Below are 21,746 nucleotides of genomic sequence, written 5' to 3' on the forward strand. Positions count from 1 at the left end.
CACAGTGCACACTGCACACTCCGGTTGATGACAAGAAGCTCTGGCCGACACTTACTGGTGGCAGAGACGGTGGCTGGAGAGGGTGAACTACGCAATTGTTTTTGATTAGTGACTATGGTTCGATTGAAAAGGGGGTTTCTGGCAGGACACAAATGGTTCAAATGTTGGTTGCATTCGGTTATTGTTTCGCCTATCAACCTGTTCCTATTTACACTGCAACACAAGCATATGTTATAATGTGATTTAAGTAATGACGCCTAGCTGGCAAGCGATGTATCAGCCTTATGAAGATGCAGAATAATAAATATGGCAAATGTTGAAAAACCTAACTGTTGAAAAACGGATCAATAAAAAGATCCCCCCACCTCCCCCCCAAAAAATCTGCATATTTCTACACAGATTAAGACACTCGTTAAAAATGATCTATATTGAGTAACATTGTCAATTGTCAATGAATATTCCGTCCAAACTAAAGGAAGTTTTATGGGGAGCTTTTCCTGCATTTTTTGATGTTGTAATACTGTGTAACTGACAGCTAAAACGTACAAGAGAAACTGCTGCAACAGCAGATCAAATCTCTAGCACGGCAAACACATCAACACTTTACAATACCAACACGAATCTGGCATGTTCATATGAAGAACAGCACATACAAGTCTCAAAACACGCCCAATCCTCCAAAACACGCTTCAGGTTCCACTATCACTGTTTCTACATACGCCAGTTAAAAAATACAGATGACATGTCAAAAGTGAGTGGAACTAGCTAGGAGGCAAAGTGTGGATTAAGCGGATGTATGTAAAATACATAACTAGCACTTACTGTAAAATACCTTTCCTTCAGATTACCATGTAATCCAAAACGAATTACCGTACTAATTGTTGTACTTGTTATTCCAAGTTCTGCCAGCTCTAGACCCTCATATTGTAAAGGGTAGGCAGTATGGAAGAGAGGTGGGCTCACATTTCAGCCAGAACTGAAGAGTGGCCCTTACAGACTGACCCGTTTCCACTCTCAGTCCATCACTCTCTAGTTCACATAAGAAAAGTGGGGATGGTCGGTGCACAACCTGGAGGAAAGGGAACTTGAGCTACCCGTTACTATTGCGAATTCACCCCAATCTGAGGACTTCAGTCAAGAGCTTCTTGTGGCAGTGTCTCAGCGCATCTCTTCCTTCCGCTTTGAATTTCCCTTGTTGCCAACAGGTTACACGTTGACCTCCAAATCCCTCAATTATTAAGTCAGTGTCAGATTCTGCCTTGTTGAGATGCACATAAAGTGCAAATTCATCCTCAGTGAGCACTCTCCTTGGTGGACAATAGGACACTATCTGGATGTTGTAGTTACCTTTCTCCAGAAAGAGTGTGATAATTAATACATTTGTGCCTGGAAATAACACTGGATATGGCTACCCATCACAGTGTACACGGTAGGGCTACACCTTCCCCGTGAATGTGTCCCAGTCCTAATATTCTAGCCAGAGATGTACATGACGCACCTCTCATACCATATGACTGGATCCTATTCATTTCATTCGTTAACAAAGCATTCCTCCAGGATGCACTCCTATTGGGGTGCTTTCCATATATATATATATGTTTTTAGTTCTTCTACAAAAATTGCTTCATAGTTATCAAAGCAGTACAAAACGAAAGATGCTTGGTTATATCAAGTAGATGGGTGGTGCACATTGGGGTTAGAAAAGAAGAAAAATGAGGAGCCCTAAAAGTAGAGTGATTACAAACAAATTACTGCTGTATACATATTTACCAATGGTTGACCAACCACACTGTCTAAGTCAGTGTGTTTTAGTGGGGCTGCACATCTAGTTTCATCATCTGTACTTTAAAGACTAGTTTGAAGAGCAGAAGAGACCTGAATCTCTGGAAGTCACCGGGTGGATATTGCTTTGTGAAGGGACTGAAGGTTAAAGAGAAAAGGCTGCAACAGTGATACCGAATATGAGGAGTCCGGAAAGTGGGAGAGTCTTTGAAGGGGTTTGAGGACTACTGTTAGGAGTCTACACTGAACCCTGTCCTCGATGTCAATGGAGACAGGTGGGCGGGTGTTGGTGGTGGTTGCAGATGGTTTTAGTGGCCAAGTCTAAGACTTTGTCCATGACTTTGTTGAGATGAGAGTGTAGTATTTAGGGTATCTAATTTTGCAGCACATAAGTGAGGTGGGATAAACCTTTTGAATATTTAGCGTCAGGAACCTGTTGGTGGTAGTAATAAAGGGCTCCACCTGAATGGCGAAATTAAACTGTACATCATTATTGCAGATGGCAAGGTAGTACGGGAATCATTGTAAAGTTCATAATCTTCCTGGTGAACTGGGTTACCTTATTTCCCAACAGGTACTGTTTACCTGAAAAAAATAAAGTGCCTAATTTTAAACTGACATGTTGCAAAAAAGAAGAGATCTCTTTATATATGATCCCGTTAACATTCTCTGTATGAATAGAGTATGCTGGTAGCTCGAGAGAAGAGTGTAAGATGCACAAATCTGTTCTCTTGTAAATTAGCAGGCTTTGTTGCAACACAACCGAGGAACTTGATTTGTATCAGCCCCAGGACATCGTTAGTTACTGTGTTCCAATTGTAACAATGTCTGTTGTTCACAATTGGTATCCGGGGGGCCATAACACTACAGGACCCCAAAATGTACTACCACATAATTCCCCGTAGTGCTTTAATGTGTAGTGTAAGTGCACTCTAAGGCGCTATCAAAGGGGGTGATTTGAGCTAAAAAGTCAGAATTCTGCAAGCGGCCAAATACCTCTAACTTAATCAATATCTTGTCAGCACTTTCCAATTATTCGGTAAAGGTATAAATGGTTCCAGGTACAGAAATATGAATTTGGGCCAAATGGAGAGCCAAAACCTGAAGTGAGTAGATTATAAAGGAAGACGTGGTGGGAACCTGCTGGCTTGCTCTTTTAGGGACACTGCATGCAAAATACAAGGGAGGAATCTGACAAAATAAAAGTAAACATTTTAAAGTTTCAACCTTTGCATTAAAATTGCATTTTCGATGTTTGTTTGTGAATTAAGAATTTATTATTTTTTGTATTTATTTTACACTTGCTCCTTTATTTTTGTTCATATTTTTAAGGTTCAGAACACAGAAATTGCTTTGGTAGGTGGCTCCGTCCCCAGTACTTCACTGGGGTCGGTCTTCAGAAGACGTATGGTTCAGAACCTTTGGTCTACTCTAGAGCCAGGCAGGTGTCTATCACAACAATGGCAATGAATATTCAAATACTTAAGACACTTTCTGTTCATTCAGGTCAGCAAGGCCGCTTAAAGAGCACTCATTTCACATTCCGAGAGGGAAATAGATTTATGATTAGTAGTATGTCTGAATATCAGACAGAAACAGCATTTGACATATATGGCATCCTAAATATAATTTACAAAGAAATATATCTCTATTGGGTGTAAGTTTCCTACTGTTAACTACAATGGGAAGCTATGTTTGGAGGCAAAAATCTGAAAACAGTCTTCTGGCATCAACCGTTATAATCATTTTTAGAACAATGTAAACGCACAATGCACCATTAAATATAACCAATACTCAGATTAAGCAATTAATTTCTGAAAATATTCACCTGTTTGTTAATGTTGAGATGTTGCTTTTCTGTCTCTGCTCGCTTTTTAAGTTCCTCCTTAAATTTGTCCTTTTCCGAACAGATTTCTAAAATCAGTTCTTGATGCTTTTTGTTTTCTTTAATCAATCTGTGAGGAAAAATAAAAAACATTACAGAAAATGTGCATATAAAACACAATAAGCTCATTAATTTCACATCCTTATTCTATATCAACAACAGGGGGAACCGTTAATGGACGATATTTAACGGGGTCCAGTGTACGTGTCCGAGAGACTGGTAACAAAACAATGTATAAAGTTCCCCAGGGGAGGTGGAAAAGGGGGGGGAGAAGCAAGAGTGTGGAGAGTGGACATGGAAGGAGAAGGGAAGGAAAAGGAAAAAGAAGGGGAATTTCCCTTGTTGGAACCAAAACCCTCACACACCTAGCAAGCTAGATGTCATGCTTCATCATATGGGTTCTGCTCCTCGTCAGACTGGCGCTGCAATGTCTGACGGGCACCCGTAAAGGGGCTCTTTATCGGAGATCTTTTGTTCCGGCCATATGGTGCATGCAGGTGAGAGGGATTGAAAAAAGGTGTAGTCGTGAGAAAGTGGTGAATTAAAAAAGGTGGGTCAGTCCACAATAAGTTTTATTGGCGTGGCTGACGCCCTTGATTAAAATGGTGGGAACTTCTCTATGAGAGCTACCACCCAAGAGCCCTAAGGGACAATCTCCCATTTGGACAGTTCCTCAGGGTGCGTAGAAATTGCACAGACAGAATCGACATCAACCATGAAGCAAGTATCCTACAACATAAACTACAGGACAGAGGGTACCCGGCTCGACTTGTGTATAATTCTCGCAATTCTCGCAAATGTTCCGATATCAAGGGCTGCATTAAAATAATGGGGATGGCACGAGTATCTTTCATAAAGCGCTTAGTAGATTTGCTAAAGATCCTAGTCCACAAACACTACAACCCTAAGCAGTTCAAATAATCAGAGTTCCATGTTCAAATAAGTTGAAAGCTAAAATCAAAATTGCATAATGCTAAAATTTTCTGCATTATTTTGCAATGGAAAGTAAAAAAACAAATCTAACCAGCAAATAAAAATCTGCAAACTAACCACTTTCTCTACTTTATGCAGGTACTGAGCGCAAATGACATTTGCACTCGTTTTAGCACTATTGTATAAACAACCCTACAGATGGCGCAGATTTTTCAGGGTTTTTATAGGTTGGTGTTTCAACTAGGCAGGTTGTCAAAGCGTCTTAAAACTTATAACACTTTCACAGAGTTACAAAGCTGCATGTGCTAGTAAAAGACTTGTATACTAATATTGCTAACATAGCATGCCGCTCTGTCTTCTGTATGCAAAGTTGTATGTAGGCACGTTCAGAAAGTGCAGCTCCCTTTCCTATTAGTTGCTCAAGAAGGATCACTCATTACAAGGGGAGATGTGTTCTAAACTACTTGGATAATGTAAGCGGACAAAGGGATAACCAAAACCACTGAGGTGAGCTTTGGTGACCACCCACGTGCACATTCTGAATGTGGCAATTGGTTTCCTCATGGCCAAACCCAAGCATTGGCACTTAGTTGCAGCAGCAGGGCACAGCAGCGCTAATCGAAGTGATTGCAATGTGTTAGACAATTAGGCAAAAAAATAAAATCCATAGTCCTCTCTGGGGTGAGTGAGAGTGGGCTCTGGTTCGAGCTCTGGTACTGGACTTGCCAGATTCATTGCGGTAGGTTTGAAGTGGGAGTGGGGGGGAAGGGGGGCAGCGGGAGGCAGCTGAGGGAATGCTGGGCAAGGGATAAACGAACCTGGAGAGATGGCCTGATTACAGACTTGGAACCAACATAGACTCCCAGGCGTTAACTATCGGGAGGGTTTAGCTCTGTGTTGTTGAGGGGGTACCCGAGGGGCCCATATATAGAGGGCTCAGTTGGACAGTGCGATCTAAAGGAGTGGTGGCGGCTACCCGTTGGTATCCAGTCCCCCCTCATTGCCCTTAAGAAATGCCCGCAGTGTCTGCTGTTGGGCCTAGCAGCTGTTTGGTAGATGTCATGGTTTGGATGGGAACTAGATGGGAGTTACTAGGTCCTGTTCTTGGGGGGGGGGGCGGGAGGGTTGGGAGAGTTGGGGAGGGATAATCACAGACGCAGAAACAGAGGTACGATTTCGATTGCACAGGAAACTATGGGAGAATGGGTGATTCAGCTAATTTGAGATGTATAACCTGGAATGTGAGGGGGCTTCATACTATGACAAGACAACATAAGATTCACGCCCATCTAGTCCGCAGGGGAGTACACATTGCACTACTACAGGAAACACACTTAACGAAGGCTGAAGGGGTAGCGCTGCAGCGTAGATGGAGGGGCCAAGTGTACAACACCATATACTCTGCGTTTGCTAGAGGAGCACTGATCTGGATTAGAGCTGGGGTCCCTTTTCAGATGACTAGGCAGACGATTGACCCTGAGGGTAGGTTTGTGGCCATTGAAGGGAAACTATGAGGTAGGGACATTGCATCTGTAGTGTATATGCACCTAATGTTGATCAGTTGAGCTTTCTGGCGAGGGTATCTGGGGCTCTGGCGCATTATCTCGCGAGTCCTCTGGTAATGGGGGGTGAATTCAATTCCATTACGGACATCTCCCTAGATAGATCGCATACCCCCCTGGTCGATTCCCCGATACATCGCTATACCAAAGGTAGGCTAGATTGGCAGTCACGATGGGGGCTGGTAGACGCCTGGCGTGCGCAACACCCAAGGGACCGAGACTTCTCCTATTTTTCTGGCATGCATGAGTTACACGTAAGATTGGACGCGGTGCTGTGCTCCCCAGCAGTAATGCCAGCTATTGTGCGGACTGAATATCTAACCAGAACGATATCTGATCATAACCCTTTGTTAGTCACCATGAACTGGATGGCTGGAATCTCGTGCGTCCCTACTTGGAAATTGCGCCCCGAAACGTTAGATGACCCGCATTTCCATGCCGCGCTGGAGGAGGGAATTACTCAGTATTTTGTGGAAAATGCTGGTTCGACCGCGACGAGGGCGACAGAATGGGATGTCTTCAAGGTGGTTATCAGGGGGCTCTGCATAGGGAAACATGTGGGAATACGGAAAGTACTCTTAAGCGATCTGGACAAAGCTGAAAATAAGCTACGTGAGGTAGAATTATAAAGGCCTTGCCACCCTGAACTACAGGAGGAAGTTAGTTTAGTGAAGGAAGCGGTGGCAGCAGAAGTGGAGCGTTTACGTAGTTTTGACCATAAGGCGTACACGATGAGAGCCCATGCGGAGGGAGATAAGGCGGGGACTCTGCTGTCCTGGTTGGCCAACCCCACAAAACGAAGTTTCCCCATCTTAGCTTTAGAAACAGAGGGAGAAGAAGTGGCTCATACCCAAAATGAAATTCTGCAGTGTTTCACGCGCTACTATGAGGCACTTTATAAAAGCAAGCTAATGGCCGGGGACCCTGCCATCGATATCTTCCTGGAAGAACTGCATTTACCAGGGCTAGACCAAGAGCAGGCGATTTGGGTAAAGACAGAGTTAGCAGAAATTTGAGGTGCCATGAAACGTATGGCCCGCAATAAAACCCTGGGACTAGATGGGCTACCCATAGAATTTTATGGGAAATATGTTGACCTATTGGCACCGAGACTCCAGGAAGTCTACAAGGAGGCGAAAGAGTTAGGGCAGTTACCCTAATCAATGCGGGAAGCGCTAGTGGTCCCACTGTTGAAACCAGGGAGGGAGAGTACGAATACGGCCTCTTGTAGACCATTGTCGATGTTAACCACCGACTACAAAATATTGAGCAGCATCATGGCGACCCGATTGTTACAATACATGACCACACTAGTCCACGAAGATCAAGCTGGTTTCATACCGACGCGGAACACGACCGCGATCATAAGGCGATTGGTGCGCCTGCTGGAGGAAGACCACCCAGAGGCGCAAAAGCCAATGATACTGTTGGTAGATATCGAGAAAGCTTTTGATAGCTTAGAATAGGGATATTTATACAAAGTACTGAGACGTTTTGGCTTGGGAGAGGGTTATCTGCAATGGACGAAGGTATTGTACAAGTCGGCGGTGGCCAGAGTCAGAGTAGGCACGCTGATATCCTCACAATACCCGGTGGAATGAGGGACGAGACAAGGGTGCTCGCTGTCCCCGTTACTGTTCGCATTGGTAGTGGAACCCCTCGCGGTTACGACGGGAAACCACTATGAGGGGCTGGGGAGCAGAGACGGTCAACAGTACATATCGCTGTACGCAGACGACCTACTACTCTACTACTCTTCCTTAAAGAAGCTGACAGTGCAATGGCAGGAGCGGAAAGCTTGCTCTCGGACTTTGGGGAAGTCTCGGGCCGGAGAGTAAATTGGTCCAAGACATGCCTGTTCCCGGTAAGGCAGGGGGTGATCCGACCCAGCATGGTTCCGGGCGGTGAGGTGGGAACCCACCTGTTTGAAGTACCTGGGAGTGCACATATATCACACGGCGGCGGACATGCTGGAGGGGAATGTGGATCGTGGCGTGAGGGCGTTGAAAAGCAGCATGGCCACCCTCCCGTTGTCGGTGACTGCATAGCCCTCTCAAAAATGATAGCGCTCCCTCGCTTCTTATATTATTTTAGAACGTTGCCAGTGTGAATACCTAGCTCCACTTTAGTGTCTTTCCACTGGGGTGCGGGCAGGTGTGGAGTTGCACAGGTGACGCTCATACGGCCTAAGGCCGAGAGAGGACTGGCAGTCCCAGACGGAGTTATATTATTTAGCAACCCAACTGCAGAGCTTCACGCAAGAAATAGCACAGGAATTTAGAGGACCGGAACATAAGAGAGGTAGAGGAATACTGCGCCTCGTCCTCTCCTATATAGCGTTGCAGCAGAAGTTAGACCTCAGGGACCTCCTAACGGAGGAGAAAATGCTCAGACTTTGTTGGAACGGCTCCCAACACAGTGCGGGAGTATTGCACCCGTATGCACCCGAAATACCGCTTGGGATGGTGATGGCGCTACCACACGGCGGAGACTGGTCACAATTGCTGAATTGGGAGGAAGCGGGACTCCAAATGTTGGGGGACCTGTACGAGGATGGGGCTATGCTACCCTACCAGACACTCCGAGAGAGGTTTGACTTACCGAGAGGAGGTTTCTTGTTACACGCAGCGTTAACAAGAGCGATACAAGCGCACTGGCGGGAAGGACTGATGGAACCTAAGACATTGATGGTCTGCCAGTATGCCATGATGGCGGCAGGGACCTTCAAGGCGGTAACGTGTGTGTACTCCAGAATGCTCAATGAAGGATTAGCGCCCCTGGACACATTGAAAGGAAAGTGGGAGATAGATTTAGGAAAAGATATCCCTGAGGCAGCCTGGGCGCAGATAGTGCGAAGAGCCTGGAAGAGCACGAGGAACGCAAGGTTCCAGCTGGTGCACTTCTATATACTTTCATAATCAGAAGGGGGAAAGGATCACTTGTCCTGCTTAAACCTTGGGTTCACAAGTCGAGGAACTGGTATCTCCCAAACAAATATGACCCTCATACACGTGTATGTTGGTAATTTCTCTTCAGCGGTATATACTGTGTCCCCGCTTTTCTACACGTGCGTGCGTAATCATTGAGTCATTTTTTTGTCTTGTGCACCCTCCACCAGGAGGTTTTGCCTTAGGTTTAAGGCAATAGTGATCGTGGAAAGTGGGGGGTCTAGTGGTGGTGTTGTTATTAAAAAATCCGGACAGCCAGACAAAGACAATTTAATAAGTCTGGATTCGGACTACGATTAAAATTTCTGGTGCACTTTGCGAATTGATAAGGGATTCGAGTGCACTATGTAAGATTTTTTAAAAAAGAGGTCAACATGTTTCAGCCTTTGGTAGTCAGAGGATCTATAGGCTTTCGTCAGGACCAATAGGGGTGAGTCAATAGTGAAAAACTGTGAGAAGAATAAAGGGTTATTGACCTGAATCTTCGTGACTTAAGGTTTCCGCTGAAGAGAAATTACCAACATACACGTGTATGAGGGTCATATTTGTTTGGGAGATACCAGTTCCTCGACTTGTGAACCCAAGGTTTAAGCAGGACAAGGGATCCTTTCCCCCTTCTGATTATGAAAGTTAACTACGGAGACTGAAAGGATTCTCACTCTGCCTCCCCCATCCCCATGATTATACATATGCACTTCTATATACTCCACAGAGCGTACTTGACACCAGGGAAAATCCGGAAATACTTTAAGGTAGAAGAGGCGGCATGCCCCAGATGCACGAGAGCTAGGGTGGAATTAGAACATATGTTGTGGTCCTGCCCAGCGATGGGACTCTATTGGAAGGAGGTGGGAGATACCCTAAATGCGATAACAGAGAGACAACTGGTGTTTGATATGGCCATTAGCATTCTGCACTGGTTCCCCCACACATCCAAGAATAAGATTACGAGTAAATTTGTAAACATGGGGCTTATACTGGCAGAACGAGAAATCACGAAGCATTGGAAGGCAATGGTGGGTCCCAGCAGCAAAAGATGGAGGGGCGAGTTTCTAAAGTGGGCCAACAGTGAAAGCGCGTTAACGTATCAGCTGGCGCGTAGGCGAAACAATGATAAAGCGTTAGAAGCAGCGACGGCATGGGAGACATTATTGCAGGCACTATGAGAGTATGAGCCACAAGACGATTGAGCGGAGTAGATCACTAATTGGGGGACAGCCCGAGACATGACAGGTGCATCGCATAGATCAATACATGGTCACTCCTGTGAATACATGATAAAGAGAACTGACACGGTTGTGCGCGTCGGTGTTGGGAGGTTAGGGAGGAGGAAGGGAGAGTAAAGTTCTAGTAGAAGTGAGTGGAGGGGTTATGTTTCAAAGGACTTTGTTTAATTTGGTACACTGATTGCAAAGAGCTGATATATCAACATAACATGTAATGCAGAACTGATGTGGGGTTTTCGACCGACTCTTTGCGGTTGAGATGGCAGTTGTTATGTAAAGGCTTATGTATGTTTTGTGCAGAAAACCAATAAATTACGTCTTTATAAAAAAAAAAACACATGAACCACTAGATCATATGTTCACATTATGATCCCTCAAAGGCCTCTACGGTACAGAAAACAACAAATGCTTAATAGAAAAAGAGAAATGTCCCCAAGCAGACAGAGAACATCCAACCTCCCAACAGGAATGGTATGAATATCAATAGTACAAATGCTAAAGAGCATGGAAATATTCAGGATGTTCTTAAAGCGAAGAAGGATCAAAAGCGAACAGTCTCTTCTGATCAAACAGAAATCCTTCTAACCATGTAAAACATCCCTAAAGTGAATGTTCAGACACTGCATCTCAGATAACCTTCGAAGCAGACCACACAGAATATCCATGCTCTAAAATTGAACAGAAGAGGAAAACAAGATTTTAAGTATTCAGAAGAATCCAAATTAGACAACTTGAATTGCCAAACGTAATGTCTCCCATGGAATTCCTATGTGCAGGTAAGAAACACATCATGTAATAGAGCTGACATGCCCCCCTCACCAGGAAGCAGAACGTAAAAATTATTCAACACAAAGGCTATCAGTGCACCACCTGAATTCAATGAAAAGTGCACTTCGCTAACTAGCGAAAAGGACTGCGTTGGGGAAACCAGAGACCAATACTACCCTGAAGTAGAAATTCAGAGTGTTCACAGAAATCAAGTATACATTCTGTTTACAAGTTCTCACAATTGGTATAGGTAATATGTCTCTATGAGAGATACTGCAAGTGAGCAGTAATACATACCAGTAAACCAAACTGCTGCAAAAGAAGCATGTGAAAAGGTAAACTTCCTACCGGAAGGCATAATCTGCAAAAGACCTCTTAAGCATAAAACCCTTTATCAGAGGAAAAATAATATATTCAAATAACCTTATACCTAGGCATTCCGGAATTCGGTTAAAACCGACTCTGCACGATAATACCCTACAGGATGAAAATCAGCTGACCTAGTTTAAACCGAGTGTCACTGATTTTCAGAGTTGTTGCGCCTTTTGGCCACTTGATGGAGCCAAAGCATTAGAAACCATTAGCCTGCCTTTGGTGGCCTGGCAAGGAGGTGTCAGGAGATCCGAGGTGTGAATGGCCCGAGGGCCAGAGCAACACCAGGCCCCCTGCCTGGCTCACATGGGGGGGTGGGGGGGCTGTTGTTGTATTTCGGCTGTCTTACTGTGGCCCCACCCGAGTAATTCACAACACCATTTGCTTAACAAGGCTACCTTTGAAAATCGCTTGGGGAAGCACAGGCTAATTGTTGTGGGCGCTGCATAGTGATTAGATGGCCAGTCGTAGGTTTAAGGTAGCTGAATTGTATTCCTGGATCCTCGACAATGTGTGATCCTGGCCTTTGCCTCGCCTTATGCACTGAAACAATAGACGCCTAGGGGCACGCATGCACTCAAAATCATAAAGCAGAGAAGGGCTGTACAAGTGATGTCCAAAAAAGTTCTTAATACAGGGTACCTGTCTGCGGAGATGTTGGCTCTCCTCGCTGTCCCAGCAGAGAGGCCTCCTCCTGCCCCATACCGTCCGCCATGGCCCTGCCCATCAGTACAATCAGTGAGGGGCGGCTTCGGGGAGCTTTGGACCCTCAGTGCAGAATGGCAGCACTGGGCATCTCTCACTGCTCCCAGCACTGCCTTCTCTACGTGCATCTCTGCTTCCCCCTCCTCCCACCAGGGACTGCGCTCAAAACACGGCGAGCAGCTGCGCTGGTCTAGGGGTGTCCAATTGTTGATGGATTCACACCAGGAGCGCACGCAGGTGGGAGATGTCAGAGAGCGCACAGAGGCCGGGTCTGGGAGTCAAAGATTCATTCACCACCACGAGGGTAATGGTGAAAAGTGCATTAATGTGCACTCCTTCCTCCCCATCCCAAAACCAAACTTCTAAAATATCATATGTACGAATTTGAGTGTTATTTAAAATAGCATTTTAATGTGTTTTTAGACTGCCAACTCTTCCTTGGATAACTGGTCTCATTAAAAAAGTTCAACGCTTTTTCAATGGCTTTTTTCCTACAATTTGGGACGGCCAGTTACAACATTGCATTTCAGAGGAAGTGCTCTTGCCGCTCATTTGGAATGCGGTTTGGTTGACAAGGTCTTGAACAAGGGTTGTTCCTTTTCTAGTAGTCTAAGACAAAAACTTTTTATGGCGCCCCCAGCCACTGGGTTGCACCAAATAAACACAATGGGGGCAGGCAGTCCTTATGTCAAGGGGCTTATGTCCACTGAGTGTTCCAAGAGCTGTGGCGAGACAAGTGGGTCACAAATCGGCGCTTAGCAAGAGGGCAAGGCTGAGTGCGCCCCAACCACGCCACTCTGTCTGACCCACCTCCCCAGTCTCAGTGAGCGTAACAGGAAAATGGCATTCAGTTAAGAGTTGCGGGCACGTAATTAAATCGGAGAACAAAACGACCTTGTGTGTGGAATGTGTCTCCAGATTTCGATTTGCGACAAGAGTGATTAGAATGGCCCCAATTGCCCGGCTCAAAATTAGCACCTGGGTGCTTATTACGAATGTATTTATGTTTAACATGGCTTACAACCCTCTCCCTACTTGTGCCAATAAACAGCAGCGTGTCTGCCTTTTGTCCCAGCCACCCGTTATGCCTGCACACATGCCATGTGTATGTTCATACTTGTGCCACCTGCTTTCGGCGTTCAGGGGGTAAATGTAGACAGGACACATCTCCTAGGCGTCACATTCAAGACTTTTATGTTAAAAACGCATTATTTGAAGTTCGTTATCTCTGTCTTAATTTTTGCAACATATATATATATATATATATATATATATATATATATATATATAAAACACATGCTCAAGGCTCGCACTGCTACCAAAATGTTTCTCTACAGATACACTGCACACAACCTTTTCGCTAACTCATCCATTATACAGCTGCAAATCTGCCTTCCTCAAAACTTGGGACCTTTAGTCCCCAGACTTCATATTTATGCTCTGGCTTCCCACTCTGAACATTAAAACCATCCATTTGGATCCAGTGCTGAAGACTTATTGTACTGTGGCCACCAGCAAACATCAGCTCGGTTGTCTAGAGAAGAACATTTGCTCTTTTTTTATTGGAGTGTCAACTATTAACTTTAATATTACTGAATTAATTTCGTGATCTTCCACTTACGTTTTTAATATTTTTTAAATACAACAACATTCATTAAAAACTGTTTTCCTTATACTGGGTGCAAATCCAGTATAACTACTTTGTACAAAAATCTAATTGCAACTTTCAGTCCTAACTTATGAAAAGTCAAGACACTTCTGTTATTTATTTTATTGCAATGGTTTTAAGTAATCATGCAAATACAATTCTTATCTTATCTTACATACTCAGGAGGACAATGCAGAGACAAACGTATGTACAGAAAATTATGTGTGTGTGTCTATATATAGCGAAAGGAGTTGGACTAACAGCTAGAGCTTTTGACCTAGAATCTGGGAAACCGGGTTCGAGTCTCAGCAATGACGCTGAACATCCTGTGATTCTGGCCAAATTACTTAATCACCCTGTGCCTAAAAAAAATTAATGTGTCCTCATGTAATGCAACTGTTGCTATGTAAAGCGCTCTGATACCCGATTCTGGGTCAAGTTTGCGCTATATAAAACTCTGTAAAAAAACAAACAAAGAAAAACACCCACACCCTGTCCCATCACAAGACAAAGGCCGGCTGCAAAGTGCCCCCATTACAAACAACGCCGCTTTGATGTTTTATTTGCAGGTGGCACCCTGCAAGGGTCTGGGGTGGTGAAGCAAAGCGGAAACGCCAACACAAGCCGCTCACACCTTGACCTGTCTACGGGATCCTTATCTCAGGCCTCAACTGCTTCTAAGCTCAGGAAACGGAGGCTGAGGGAGGGGACAGCAGGCTGAGGATGTCTCTTTAAAAATAAAAATACAAAAATGGACGAAGAACCTGCACGAAATTAACCGGCGCATCCTCAGAATGCAGACCGATAGCTTGTTGGCCCGGGTATGCAGGGAAACTGTTGACCGTAGAAATGACAGCGGCATTCATACCAACCAGCACTTGCACCAATCTACCACACCACCACCCCACCTACTCTCATACCCGCAGCATTCCCGCACTCCAAGACAGACCACCACATCCACCTCTTCACAAGCACCTTTTTGGCAGTCATTTATTTATACGTGTCTGTGGGAGGAATGTGCTGCAGCACAGTAGGCATCAGACCAATGCTTTTACCCTTTGATTTGGTAGTTAAGCATCTTCTGTAGGGCCTCTGTTGAGGGATTCCTTGACTAGGTGTAGCATAGATGGTTGCACTAAATGTCTTCGAGAAACAAGCAATAATCAAAGCAAAGCGTTCCATAAACACCGGTAAAACACTGTTTCAGTTGTTTTTTACGCCGCGAAAACGAGTAACCACTGAAAAGCACTGTTTTTTGAGTTATTGAAATCACTGGAAAACACTGAAAAAACACCACCAGAATTTACCAAAAATAGAAACTGAAAACAGGAAAGCCTACTTATACCACATAAACTGTTACAGACAGTACTGAAACAACACATCTGCACCCACAGAAGCAACAGTCAAGTGTAATCAAAAGAGGGACATATCAATTCCCTTACACAGGCCCACTTTGAAAAAATAAACAACATCTATACAGCCAAAGTGTCAGATTAAAATTAAAGAACATATACAGAAAAGGAGCAATTAAGACTCTGTATCTCTCTTCCTATCTCGGAAGTGTCTCAATGCTGAATCGGCCTGAACCCCAAAAAGATGGGCGCCATCAAAGGGCATATCGACTAAAGTCCCCTGTACAGCCTGTGAAAAACCTGAAGCTCGTAACCATGCTGTAGTATTCATGCCACATCTGGTTATCAGCTTAGCTGCTTGTTGTCCTTCTCTACTCAAGTTTGAGACATCAGAACAGAGGTTATACAGAAGCAATAGCATCATGATCTGCAAGGTGTCCCATAAAGCATGGGAAAACCGCACAAGAACACAAGAGGTGTTGGTGGACCTTAATGCAGATCTAGCAGTAGCGAGGAAGTGTCTGCCACATGAATTTTTATTCCTTATTTAACAGAGTCATAGGTGCAGAATCTACATCCTGTGAGGCAGTAGCAGTCTGAACTACCAGCGTACGAGTGGTAGGATGCCTTAGGAGACCAACTCGATCTCCTGGAGCAGGTAGATGCCTACGAGATATGGCACGGTCCACCACGACCCCTGAATCAGGCTTGGCCTATGATCGTAACAATATGTCAAACAGGGCCTCACTGTATGGAAGAACAGGCTCTTCTCCGGACTGTCCTTGGTAAAGGACATCAATCAGAGGGTCGGTGGACTTCTCCACCGTAGGCAGTGACAAGTCAAAAAAGCAGCCACTCTCCTTAACACATCTGCGATGGAGGCACTTGCCTCAGTAGCAACACTAGGATGAGAAAGTATCCCTGAGGCTGGAGAGGACTCCATCCCACTAGCCTCAACAAGAGCAGATATACAACTCGCCTCCACTTGAGGTGGAATAACCTCATAAATGGACTGAAATAGCCCAGACCCTCTTCCATCACCCGTTAAAAGGCGACTCTCCACAGTCTCTACCTGAGAAGGAAGTGAAAATGTCCCATTCTCCTCTGTTTGCTCTACCGACTCCATACCAGACTCTGATAGACGCCGAGAAGGTGACATTTTGACATCAATAGGAGGAGGAGGAGGAGGAGACTTGGATCATCGCTGTCAATGTCGGAGTTGGCTGATCAACCACAAATGCCGAAGGTGGACTCTCCGAACGGCTGTTCACCAGCGCCGTAACAGAGTCAGCCGATGCCGGCTTGAAGACTCAAATGGCCAAACCGCCACCGAGGACGAATCCACTGGCGTGGTTCCACTCACCTCAATTGGGGGCTCCAGTGGAAGGCGGAGGACCAAAGATGAGGTGTAGAGTTATAATGCGCCCTCATCTGGATCATCGATGCCCCAGTTACTGGAAAGACGCAGGGCCGTTGTCGTGAACAGCCTCTTCAACCGGCAAGCGGGAGGAGCCGTGGGTGACGAAGTCGCCCCACGGCGAAGTTGAGGGTTGCCACGACTTCAAATGCCTGTGCTTACCCTTGGAAGTTTCTGATGCAGGAAGTCCTGGAGAATAAATCTGGCTCCTAGAACGGCCTCAAGAACTGACCTCCGCAGGAGAACAACAAAGACTGCCACAGTCATTCCTTGAGTGCCTTAAGCTTCAGTCTCTGGCAGGAGCCGCAATCCTCGGAGTCGTAGTGTTCCCCCAAACACTACATACAAACGGTATGGGGGTCTGTAAACAACATCTGTTGAATACAGATCCCACAAGGCTTATAGCCCGATGACATTGGAGAAAGGCACACTGTTCCCTCCAACAAAAGGCTGTCGAAAAAGGCCAGGAAAGAAAGGCCTGAGAAAAGCTTCTCCAGATCTGCGTAGCAGCGCAGAAAAGAAGAAACTGACGTCCGCGCACCAGAGGGCACTTGTATGGCTACGTTGACATTACAACTGGAGTCGACATCATCACAGGGCCGTAGGACGCCGTCCCCCGGCATACAGGACTGCTGCTGAAAAATTTCCGATCCAGTCTGATGCTTGGGGAGAATTTACAAGTTAAGGAATCAGCAGCTAGATGTCTCTATCAGATAAGGATTGTAGTTGCTGCTTTAGTAGGGTTTCACCCCACCTCAACCAGTAACCCAATTTCTGAAATAAAATGTGTCTCAAATACAAGAGAAAACATACCGCCACATACCTGTTGCCACCATATGGTTGTGATAATAAATGTACATTTAGTAAATGTTGAATTAGGAGGTTGCTTTACTAACATTTTTTTCCGGTGGTGCCACTCATTTTACCACTACTTCCTGTAAAGGAGGCAAGAAGAAATCATCATTCAAAGAAGCACTCAAATTGCAGGGAGGAGAAAGGATATCACCATCTAACTCGCCAGCTGAAGTGAAAGCAAAATAAATTATTGTTTAAAATAACACACACAAATACAGCTAAAAATACAGCTTGGAAGAGCTGTGGGACTGAAACAAAAGTAAATATTTTTAAGTGGCTGGGAAGAATGTACACAAGCTTTTTATTCAGTCACACAAGCTGTAGGGGACAATAAGTAAATTGGGCTGATCCACTGCCCATGCTGTATGCTGCGGTGAGCAGAAGAAATTGGGCATAGTAATTTTAACAGACCACTATATGACAACAATTCCAGGGTCACTTTTATTTTGGCGCCCAGGCCTATTTTTTGTTCCAGGCCGATTCTCCTACTGACCCCTCTATGTATGTACATTAGCAGTAATAAAGCAGCCTGAAGCCAGACCTAAAAAATAATAATAATAAACAATAAAACTGAGGAGAAATCGGGCAAAATAGATTCGAGATTTCAAGGTTCCTGCAGCCACAAGTATAATCAAAGCAGGCTCACTCAGCCATTAACGTCGATATAATGGGTGCCATTAAATAAGACACTAGCCACAAATATTGTTGGTCTACTGTGGTACGACGTCATTTCAAATGGCAGAACTTGACAATCAACTAAAAATTCATTTCAGTCTGATTTCGAAGAACAGCATCCCCTCTTGTTCAGTTGGTCAGTTACCAAGAGAAAATAAGAGCACTGAAAAACAAATTGCTGGAGGTGTAACGCTTGCTTGTCTATACTATGAGAGCCACGGCTGACCCACTCTTTTTACTTTTGTAAGAAGACTGAAAACCACCTATTTGAAAGTACAGAAAATCGACTTGCCCGTCGTGGAGTAAAGGACATTACCGAACACCCAAGAAGCAAAACACAAATTGTTCTAAAAAACGGTAAATGGACGAACATGAATATGCATAATGATACCTTTACTTCCACTACATATTCTATATAGCCATACTCCAGCAGACCAAGGTAAGACCTGATAAGGACAATGGTGCTGACCAGCAACAGCTGCCATTATTAAAGCTTAACATTACAGCACACGCACAACAATGGTGACTGTGCCAGGACATGCAGATTCAGATTTTGGCCACATAATTCAGTGAGTTGTGTGCACCATGACGTTTACAGGAAGACACGTGGCACTCTTAGTTCAGGCTTTAAACATTAAGTATGGGATAAAAGGAGTTCCACAAAACTATTAATAGTGCAAAACGGTAATTAAGAACAGTATAAGACACAATTTAAGATCATGAACCCAATGGAATGCAAATTGTCATTATGAACTCAAGCTTGGCGAGAGAGCATCAGAATACATACCGCCAGTCGACGAAGGGCTAACACACAGCTGTTAAATTTAAGTAGGAAAAGGCTCTGGTAGTGACAAAAACAACAGAGCAGGTATACATGCCACACAGTATGAATTCAAACTGAACATGATCACCTAGTCCATCTCTACCTTACTTCCCTGAAGGTCCTATTTGTCTTCTACCAACTTGTCGCTGATCATTTACTCTGAGAACTTACCATAGTTTTGCAATCATGTAAAGCAGCTGCTCGTTCCCTAATACAACATGGAGTGGTTAGAAATGTATCCTCATTCTCCATCATATGTGCAGTTTCACGGCTCTTAATGATCTAATTATCTAGGACAATCACATAACAGGTCTGTACTGGGCAAACAAATCTCAGTGTGCTCCAGGATTGCTCAAATCATCCACTGACGTTCTTAACGGTGTACCTTTTTAGAACCACTGCTAAAAAGTTCCACATTACAACTCCCTAAGAGTATATTTTGTTGATGTTGCAATTGTTTCTATCTGGCTGCAATCTAGATTGTGCAGTCATCTGCTTTCTCTCGTGCAGTCAGCCGCCTATAATGGGTTTGAGAATTTTTAAAACATACTCTGGGTTCTCCGATATCAGGCAGCCCAGTGAATGCATACCCCTTTGATAATCTGCACAATTTCCATAAAAACGACAAGTATATTATTAATCTTCTTCGGCTTTGAATCTGTTCCAAAACATATTTTCTCACTAGAAAACACCACTTTAAGGTAAGGGAAGAAAAGAGGGGGCACCAGGCCCAAACGGAATTCCGCCCATCCTTTATAAACAAGAGGAAAAAGAATGGGCTGCAGCACTTGAGCCATTATTCTTGGAAGTAAGGCACTTCAATACATTGCCCTGCTCAAAGGGTTCAATCATCTCTCCCATATTTAAATCTGGGGACAAGTCGCTTTCCCAAAATTATCGACTGGTTGCCCTTATGGACAATGAGGCCAAATATTTTGCAGGAACACTTTTGGAAGAACTGCAGGATTGGGCCACAGAGAAATCCCTAATTCCGGTTAACCAGACCAGTTTTGCTAAATCAGTGGGAACAACCTCTAACATCTTAACAATGGGCATGCTAATAGATAAAGCTGAAACAACAAAAATGCTGATTCACCTTTGTTTTATAGATTATAAAGCAGCCTTTGATCATATAAACTGGAATATGTTATGGTCCAAATTAAAGAGATGGTGGATACCAAGACCACTGCTAGACCTGCTGATCAACCTGCATACGGAGACGTGGATTCAGATAAAGTTGGGAGACGGTTCACTCCTGTCAAGACGTATAGAAACCAAAAAGGGTCTTAAACAGGGCTGTGTCCTAGCTCCCACACTATTTAACTTGTTCTTAGGGGATTTAATCCCTATCCTAAATAGCTGTAACTCCCATGCACCAAAATTAGGAAGGCTATTATTACCTTGTCCCCTCTAAGCGGATGATATGGTGCTAATCAGTCACACAAAAGTTGGGCTACACCATCCTGTGAATGCAACACAGGGACATTCGGACCCAAATGACCCGACAATAAATCTCGCAAAAACACAGACAATGACAATCAGTAAAGAACGGATTAAGTCATTTACCTCGTTCTAGAACAACACTAGTATTGAGAATACGTCAGTATACAAATATCTAGGTGTAAAAATAGATAACAGTGCCCAGTTTACTGTACAGAAAAATGCCATTAGAGGTAAAGGTGTTGCCTCCGCAATCGCTCTGAAAACACTAAATAGTAAACTTACTGGCCCATCTCTCCTGCTTCTGACACAAGTAATAAGAGCAAAACTGTTGCCTACAATAACTTACAGGAGTGAAGTGCTGAGAGGCAGAGATGCCAAGATTCTTGACAATTCAGTCACAGTTGCATATAGGATTATTTTTAGCCTGCCCAAACAAACTTCTCCAGCCCAAATCAGGCTTGAGTTTATCGTCCAGAAACAGCTCCTGGAAAGACAGGGGGCGTATATAGCAGTTTGGGACAAAACGCGAAAAACCAAACTAGGAACCTTAAATGACCATTTATAGAAGGAACTAGACATCATCCAGCCTCACCAGCTGCGAAGTATCTTAAAAGGAGCTTGTCGAATCTTGGCTTACAACAGCTTTGGGACACCCCTACAAGTCATACCACGCTGAAAAGATTGATTAAGAAAACAATTAAGCGTCTCTCATGGATTGAAGATAAGGCATCACTCGCAAAAAGATCAAACAGCTGGATGATCCTGAACTCATACACCACACAGGCAACACAGAGCTACATCGACTTGGGATACTAATAAAGAACCAAAATAAAAATGTTAAAGTTTAGGCTGGGTTTGTTACCCTGTAGCCGGCACCTCCCACACTGGTTAAAGGAAAAGGCGCGCTCCCTCTGTCGTTTATGTGGTTCGGCGCCAGAGGATATGCCGCATTTGCTGGGCTCTTGTGACAAACTGTTGGAAGAACGAAAGGACCTGCTAAAATTCCATTTTAACACCTTGGGTGCTTGAGAGATTCCCCTCCTGTGCTGCATTCCCTGAATTCCCATTGTTCATGACTAGCTCAGCTCGTCATGAGCACAGCTCAACCGTGCATCAAGCAGCGAAGGGGTTAACCAACGAGGAATTCGTAAACGAAGACAGGCAGTTCTTGCCTGCCTCGCACCCCAGGATCCTCAGTTGAACTGTAGATTTGTGAGGTTCATGATGGCAGTGGAAAAGAAATTGCCAAAAGCCGACTCTTAATTGCCTTTTAGACATTATTTGTATCTCGCGAACCTCACTTGATCTGCAGGCTTGTGAAGTTCGGGAAGGTTGTGGTTTAAGAAAATATT

The 21,746-nt window shown here is 44.4% G+C and overlaps 1 protein-coding gene across 11 annotated transcripts in view; it reads right to left on the reverse strand.

Annotated features, from left to right (window-relative positions):
* The window catches only part of CCDC186 (coiled-coil domain containing 186), a 662,916-nt gene that overhangs the window by 531,370 nt on the left and 109,800 nt on the right, over positions 1-21,746 (reverse strand). For all 11 annotated transcript variants that reach the window (XM_086922872.1, XM_086922870.1, XM_086922871.1 and 8 more), the window contains exon 3: positions 3,611-3,737. In XM_086922872.1, coding sequence (XP_086778998.1) covers positions 3,611-3,737 — 127 coding nt within the window. The remainder of the gene's footprint in view (positions 1-3,610; positions 3,738-21,746) is intronic.

The sequence above is a fragment of the Lissotriton vulgaris genome, chromosome 5 (genome assembly GCF_964263255.1).
Source record: "Lissotriton vulgaris chromosome 5, aLisVul1.2, whole genome shotgun sequence".
Taxonomy (NCBI): domain Eukaryota; kingdom Metazoa; phylum Chordata; class Amphibia; order Caudata; family Salamandridae; genus Lissotriton; species Lissotriton vulgaris.